At 33.9% G+C, this 8422-nt stretch overlaps 1 protein-coding gene across 1 annotated transcript; it reads left to right on the forward strand.

The window, feature by feature from the left end:
• The first annotated feature begins 4853 nt into the window (after positions 1–4853).
• On the forward strand, positions 4854–7948 carry LOC100371009 (uncharacterized). The gene is made up of 3 exons (XM_006818710.3): positions 4854–5037; positions 6185–6251; positions 6485–7948. Exons 1-3 carry the CDS (start codon positions 4897–4899, stop codon positions 7435–7437), a joined length of 1161 nt encoding a protein of 386 aa, XP_006818773.2. The 5' UTR covers positions 4854–4896; the 3' UTR covers positions 7438–7948.
• Positions 7949–8422: the final 474 nt, after the last annotated feature.

Consider the following 8422-nt stretch of genomic DNA (forward strand, 5'->3'; position numbering starts at 1 on the left):
TTAAGAGTGTCTCGACAAATAACGCAGTTTTCCATTACCTGAAACACAAAAACAAAGTAAAGGTGTAATCGCTGAAAATAGCGTTTATGTATTATATGGATTATAATGCAATAAATTTCATTATCTTACCTGTGATCTGTTTTAAGTTTTGAGTATAAATGCAGGTTCTACGTAAAAACTATGACTTGATAGGCTCTCATTAATTTCTGAAAGAAAATACCAAATATATTGAAATTGAAAGACTCCAAATTCAGATCAACGGACATAAGTTTTCTAGAATTCAAAACCTACAATCGCCTTTTTGATCACTTTAGGCAATATTCACCATTATTTACCAGTGTATCTTGCGTGTGTGTTATTGCAATTAATCAATGAGTAGTTTTAATAAACAATTTTAGAAAACATGTTGCAAATCTACACATACACTAATATTTCTAAAATAAGGAGCCTCCAATAATTAATACTTGCTTTGAAATACGGCGGCCATCTTGGAAAAAGGCCTCAGTTAAAAATGATCACCTACTAATTGTATAGTTTAATTACTGTATTGTGTACTATACATCAAAATGTAATTTTTCGAAGTCAACTGAACGCTCAAAACAATTTGCATGAATTATTTTAGGTATAAAATAGGAGAAAATAAATACATATCGGCGCCATTTTGAATTTATGCAAATTAACTATTTTCCCCATCTTACATTTTTCTACATTTTAGATATGTTGTTCTATACTTGTTTTTGTTCAAATTGCCACAAACAGACCTTCTGTTGCAATTTGTTCTAGGTTTGCCCATTTTTTTTGCTAGATTGACTGGACTAATAAGATAATATTCTGACTATTTCGTTCCCTCAGAATATTCATTAAACAGATTGAAGGTCAAATTGTTCAAAGAGTGTAGCATATGTATTCAATGCTCTGCTAACAGCTTCGAGTAAATCATAACAAATTATTGACTACGGTAAAGCACTAAAATTACCTCTTATTGCCATTAAAAATCGCAAATGCTGATGAATCAAGAAGTACAAAAAGTAATCTGACCAAACTCATAAAAAGAAAAACATCACTGAAAACAGAAATGCCAACAAAGACTGATGAATCTGCATATATTGTTGACCTGATGGTTTTGATCAGGATGCAGCATAATACACAAAACACGTATGAAGATTTAACAATGCAGTTAATCCAGACAATACGTTATACAAACACTGTATTGCAGACACATACCAAGCAAATATCATTTAAGATCCGGAGCGTTTAAAACGTGGATATGCTGATAAGGTTATAATGAATTCTGCTGAATCTTGAAATGTGGAAAACCAAATGTGTGATAAATCTAATACAGGGAGTCATTATTGAGCAAAAAATAGAAATTTGTTTTCAAATGACAAGTTTGATCATATTTTCACAAAAGATGTTGCTATATCTAATGATCTGTTAAGTGAACAAGGCAGTTACGGGTTAGTCCTTCATGTCTCTTACACACTGATCATGAAACTGTCATTTTACGGAATCACTCTAGAGGTACTGATATAAATCATTTCGTAGCAATTCAAGATATGGAAGGGCAATTATTTACTTTAGCAAAGAGATGAATAGAAAAATAATACATCTTGCTATATAGCCATAATTTGCAGTCTGTCTCTCACAAGAAATAAGCAATTATCACCAGTAGAAAGTGCCTGGGTTAATACAATACAAAAATTAATACATGAATATTTAACTTCTTGAAATAAAAAAAAACAGTACTACGAGCATTGCTGTGGTAACATATTATTTCTTAAATCTTTCAAAGCAGAATGTATCACTGATCCAACATATTTGCCAAACGCCCATGGGTTGTGTTTATGATTAGCCATATGTACTCTAATATTTGTCACAGTTGATCTATTATTGTTCACATTTGCTCTTTATTAGCCATACTTCAGATAAGATCGGCCAAATTTGGCTTAATATTTACTGTATTTACACTTTGCATAATGTAACCACTTTTGTGTAAGTACACTGGTTTAGCATTAAAACATCTTCTTAAGCCAATTACATTATCCTTTGTCACGTATTTAGCTATTTGTACCACTTTTTACTGTATCAAATAACAAAAACGTTTATCTAATTCTACATTTGATAACACAATATCTGCCATTGCACATGTAATATCTATATCGTAACTACAATGTACTTGTACAATGTAATGACTATATGGACACTATTGGGTTAATAGCATTCATAATTCTTGAGCCAAGGCACATAATGTGCATATATGACATGTACATATTATAATACATTCCAATAATAAATTATTATTATTATTATTTTTAATCTGTTGTGTAACACAGTGGGATAAGGTATGGTGTACATAAATAACATGATTTCCATTTTCAGTTTTTTATAAAAGAAAATGACGTGTAAATACGATTTATAATTTCGTGCCAGATGTATATTGTAGATTAAAATAACTTTCGTTGATATATAACACAATAAATGTCGATACATGATCTATAATTACGTAATTTGACCACTATATTTTCCGAACCCACCTGAAGCTAGCAATTAGTCAAAATTTTTTTTTCACCCACATAAGGTGTTATAAAAACAAATTCTCATTATTGTTCTCAGTAGTATGTTTACATAAACAAACTTCCGGCCTCTTTAGATCGACACTTGCTTGATGTTTGTGAGGTGAGAAAGAAGTCACTAATTAATTTTACTTCTGTATTAAATAACATTGGAATTTCATAACTTCCACTTTCATTTCCAGGTTAGAATAACAGCCCGTGCCGTAACAGTGTATTGTGTGAATATTTGATTGAATGTTCGGGATGTTCTCTTTCCCTGTTTATGTAAACGATTTAGGCTTTGAGATCAATTGACCTGAATTCGAAAAGCATACTGTTTTATTTGGTATTTTCGGTGCGATTGAGTGATGGATTTGGTTTTCTAATTGCGTATAGAATTGCGTATATGTACATAATTGTATATATCTTAGCGAAGTCACGTGACACTACTGCGTTAATAATGAGAATAATAATATCTAATCTGAGATTTGAGTTGAGCGTGAAAACAATATGGAGAATAGGTAATTTGATTGTGATTTAACAGGTAACAATTTAGTACATTTTTAGATAACCAGTGAAAAGACGAAAAAGTTGGTTCAACATACGTAAAATACAAAGATTTCAGTATAAGATAATTTGTTTGTACTTTTGGTGAAATACGTTAGTTTTGTTGCAAACTTGTCAATTCAATGGAAGCTAGAGGGCCTCAAGTATATGAGGGTCCCGCGAGTATATATCAGGGGATATCTTAATGATCAAGGACCAGAGCGAGGATATATAAAAGAGATTAGGGCAGTGGAGGTAGCTGATTATCTTTGAACTGATGACAGACACGAACATCATTCACCGATGTCATGCAGGCGACATCGGAATACTTGTTCGACCATGCTTTCTATTGTATATTGTTATCTGTGATTCCTTCTACGAGGTGTATTGTTCAGCTAGCGGCATCATGGTAATTCGTCCCTCCTCGTCTACCGTTGATTAGAACAATACAAGTATAGTCAATCAACGTGCAATAGACTTTTCTATCGGGATTCATTAGGACGTGCCATTACCGCCCATATTCTCCCAAGGCAGACACGTGAACACACAAATGCTACCCATAATAGCTCAACGTTCACACATGCACACACACACATACTGGTGTAACCTTAGTTGTGACGCCACACATTGAATTAACTTTCAATATAGTTGAATTAACTTTTAATATGGTTGCGATATGAACTCGATTAAAACGCGTTCCTATATAGGGTTGCGTTTAAATTGGAGTTTAATTAAACTCAATTACAATGCAATACAAGGTAGAATTGCGTTTTAATTAAGTTTAATTTAAAAAAACTTGAATATCCCATGACTGAACATAGAAATCGGGGGAAGGTAAAGTACAATTATATTAATATTAATATAAATTGAACCATACCTTCCCCCCTTTACTAAACCTAAGCTTCGCAAACTTGACTTAAATTCGATTAAATATTAATATAAATTATGAAACATTGTGACCATGCACACACACCCCCATACAGTCACGCAGAATAGCTCAACTTATACACGTATACAATTCTGTCCACAGCAAAAACGATAACGCTGTGGGTTTATATGCAATTAATGATCACGAAAAATATGAACACGGCAAGCACCTCGCCACCGTGATTGGCGCGTTCCACACTGACGAGTTGTCAACGCACAAGCTAAATCTCTGATATGTACATACAGCGTATAGTGATATAATACATATATATATATATCTACTAAATTAAGACTAAACATAAACAAAGTCATAACTACATTGATGTTCTCTGTGCAAATCATTTTACTTGGTACATATGAGGGATGGAACAGATGCCTAGAACTCAATGAATAGAAAGATAGTTTCTTAGTGTTTATATTTTTGCTGTAAATATCGATTCAGAGTACAATTCATTTTGGTAAAATGCAATGGATGACGTGGAATGGAAGGAAAAAACAACCGATCACGAACCACAAATACAAATACAAATAACAAGCGTAATAATACTCTTCTATTGCAAATTAATTTAAATTACAGTAACAGTTTCACAAAATGTGGGTAAACTGATTAATACTAGGAGAATAAACACACTATTTATTGCGTGTTGGTGCCTGTAATTCTTGCTCATATAATTCTTCTTAATTGAATATTACACAATTTAAATAATTAAATGTCCGGAACTCGCCATTTGTAATGAAAAATAATCTGTGTGCACAAATATTTGGCTATAATCTATACTTTATGAAATATATCGATATTTATGATATTAACAGTAATATATACGTTGTAGTCGGCCAGATCTCATCATACTTCATTTCGCATTTTTTTGCGATGAGTCGAAAATTATACATTACGTGTTGCTTTGTGGCGGTGACATTCATTCCGCTTACGGTTGCTTTGGCCGATCGAGGTAGACAAGATGCCCAACCGCATCAAAGATCGACAAGATTTGTAGGAAAAGATGCATCGATGGTATGTAGCTTTTCATCATTTGTTGTTTAAAATGTATAGATGTATAGTCCTAACGTCAATATTAATGGTCATTATGATAAGCAGTATTGACTGTATTGCTATAAACGGCCGTTCATTAAAAGAACGATCGTTGCTATCATGCTTGATCAAACACATTGCCCTCGTGTATTGTATTGTTAATCCCCTCACCTGAAGCGTTTTTCTCCTTGCAATTTGCAATGAACAGCGCGAACATCAGTCGTTCACTTGTCGATATTACCGTTCACTCCATCTAAAATGAATATTTAAGTGACATCTGGTAATTAAAATAATCCAAAAACCTGGACAATGGCGTGTAAAGACCAGGGGATATTGAATCAATCGATATCAATATTCGTTTCAGGGAAATAATAAACCACGGTCGTATTATATCGAGTTACACGGCGGGCATATTCTATTAGAATAATATATCTGAGATGATAGTTACTTTTAATGTGTTTGTATATTTGCATAATGAATGTAGTACAATGACAGTGTATTTGTAAGTTTTTGCTTTCGCTAAATTTATGCTGAGGTGATGTAATCAACTCCATGTTTGGAACTCGTATGCGATAATTGAGTCACGTACCAGTAACGTGTCCAGATGCAAGGCGTAATGTGTCTGGACTTATATAATACGTCAAAATGACAATTTATAATTGATAAGGCAAGACTTTTTTATTTCTTGTTTCGTGAGTTTTTATAAGGCAATTTTTTTGAGGAGGGCGGGAAAAAAATAAAATTAATTCTTTTTTTCCATCAGATTTGTGTGATTCTCAAAGAATTGTAAGTGAGATCATTGATCGGAGAAAAGAAATGAAATAAAATTGTATTCCATGTATAACCTTGTTTCTCATCTGCGCGAGACTTCGGTACTTTGATTATGATACTGCCACAGAAATGCAACTTGGATTTGTTATGCGGCGGGCGGTAAAAAATGAAGATAACAATACTATTTTTTAGCATTTTTTCGCGTTTACAAGTCGGCGGGCGCGAGAAATTACGCTGAAATAAAATTATATTTTTATTTCATTTTCCACTTCTGCTCATTCGGCAAGTTCGCGAAACAAGGGATAATAAAAGTCTGGCCTAAACAATAAATTTATATTTTCTTCACTTTTGTTTATAGCCACGATGGAGTACTGATCCAGGACTGAGAACTGATTTAGAAGCTAACCCTAGAACAAAAGATCAAAGTAAGTTATCATGTCACAAACCTGATGGAAACTATTATTGCTGATGTATGTATGACAGTACAACAATACCCCATGTTTGAAAATACTAATATTTCAGGTACAATTGATTTCTACTTGCATGATGCATATATCACTATAATTTCAGTGATGTCATTTTTGACATTACAGTCTAGTCATTCGTAATGTTTTCCATTAGCATTAATATATTTGTCAATTATGTCATTTATTCACAGCAACTATTATCATGCAGTGTGGTTGTGGTGTGGCATGTGGTGCCGGGTATTTCCAGTGTTCGGATGGCAGCTGTATCCCAGACTACTACACATGTGATGGCTGGTTCGATTGTGCAGATGGATCCGATGAATTCTGCTGGGTTAACTACTGTTCGTATGATGAATATGAATGCTGGGACGGTTCTTGCATTCCATATACCTGGGTTTGTGATGGTGATTATGACTGTTGGTATGGAGAAGACGAAAACTGTGTGTGTGACTATGATGAATTCGAATGTTGGGATGCAAGTTGTATTCCAGACTACTGGGTTTGTGATGGCTATGATGACTGTTGGTATGGAGAAGATGAAAATTGTCCTCCGTATGGGTGTGACTATGATGAATATGAATGTTGGGATGGAACATGTATTCCCGACTACTGGGTTTGTGATGGCTATGATGACTGTTGGTATGGAGAAGACGAAGATTGTCCTCCATACGGGTGTGACTATGATGAATATGAATGTTGGGATGGAACATGTATTCCCGACTACTGGGTTTGTGATGGCTATGATGACTGTTGGTATGGAGAAGACGAAGATTGTCCTCCATACGGGTGTGACTATGATGAATATGAATGTTTGGATGGTACATGTATTCCAGACTACTGGGTTTGTGATGGCTATAATGACTGTTGGTATGGAGAAGACGAAAATTGTCCTCCGTACGGTTGTGACTATGATGAATTTGAATGTTGGGATGGAAGTTGTATTCCAGACCACTGGGTTTGTGATGGCTATAATGACTGTTGGTATGGAGAAGACGAAGATTGTCCTCCATACGGGTGTGAGTATGATGAATATGAATGTTTGGATGGTACATGTATTCCAGACTACTGGGTTTGTGATGGCTATAATGACTGTTGGTATGGAGAAGACGAGGATTACTGTTGGCTATATAGTGCACTTACTTAATTTGTATATTTCTACGTGGTAGAATATGAATGAATGTATTCATTATTAGGAAGTGTATGATGGTCTATATTTTGTGGGAATTGCATTATTCTCTATTTAGCACAAGTTTACATTATTCTAATCTTCACATTTTCATTTTATCAAGCAATGTATTCTTGTTGGACCTTGGGTATTACCACAAACACAATCCTAGTTTGAATAGAACAAATCCAGATACACATGGTTAAGTGTGGTTGCAAATATGGTTAAGGATGCTGTACATCTTTCTGGTACTGTTACTAGCTAAACTAAGGTTTCAAAACGAAATATTCCGTTAATTAATCTTCACAGGATAGTTTGTTGAAGTGCTTGGGTCAAACGATTTGCAATTTGTCAACAGTTGAAAATAATGCTGTACAGCATCGTTAATCTGTAAACCGAACGTTTTGTTCATTTTGTAGAAACACTACTCTGACGACTCTTCTGAACCTTCCATTCCGCTTTGTGATTAAATATTGGCTATATGAATCGATCACTTGTTGTTGTGTTTTGTTGTACCTAGAGAAACAATTTGAAATTGAACAGTAGCAAAACAGTAATATCATATATACCAACGCTTCACTGAAAAGGACATGTATATTAAATGTCTCTAATGGTTGAATAAACTGTTTCTTGTGTATATAAACAATACAAATATTTTTTGCAGTGCATAATATTTTTTTATTAGCATACTATTATTTTTTGTGATAAATTCGAAGACAGAAAATACTGGTAAGATGCCAATGATGTCATCAGATTTACATGTTGCAGTGAGAAGCTTGGTTTGAAGTAATCCAACAATGAGACTTCATTTTTTTAGAATGTGCTCTGCTATTTTATATGAATTCCACTGCACATCAATTATTTCGCTAGGAAATACTAAAAACATCTATGCATAATATGTGACAAGCAATAATGCAGAATTCAAAATAACACATTCAACCGTAGATCTGCTAATAACATTTAC

The sequence above is a fragment of the Saccoglossus kowalevskii genome, chromosome 17 (assembly GCF_978046115.1).
Source record: "Saccoglossus kowalevskii chromosome 17, keSacKowa6.1, whole genome shotgun sequence".
Lineage (NCBI taxonomy): Eukaryota > Metazoa > Hemichordata > Enteropneusta > Harrimaniidae > Saccoglossus > Saccoglossus kowalevskii.

What these genes read in the sequence shown, in the direction of transcription:
- LOC100371009 (XM_006818710.3), top strand. Translation starts at nt 4,897, where the DNA reads ATGAGTCGAAAATTATACATTACGTGTTGCTTTGTGGCGGTGACATTC. An exon ending in TAGGAAAAGATGCATCGATG is followed by an intron (nt 5,038 to 6,184) that starts GTATGTAGCTTT and finishes TTTTGTTTATAG; the next exon opens with CCACGATGGAGTACTGATCC. An exon ending in CCCTAGAACAAAAGATCAAA is followed by an intron (nt 6,252 to 6,484) that starts GTAAGTTATCAT and finishes ATTTATTCACAG; the next exon opens with CAACTATTATCATGCAGTGT.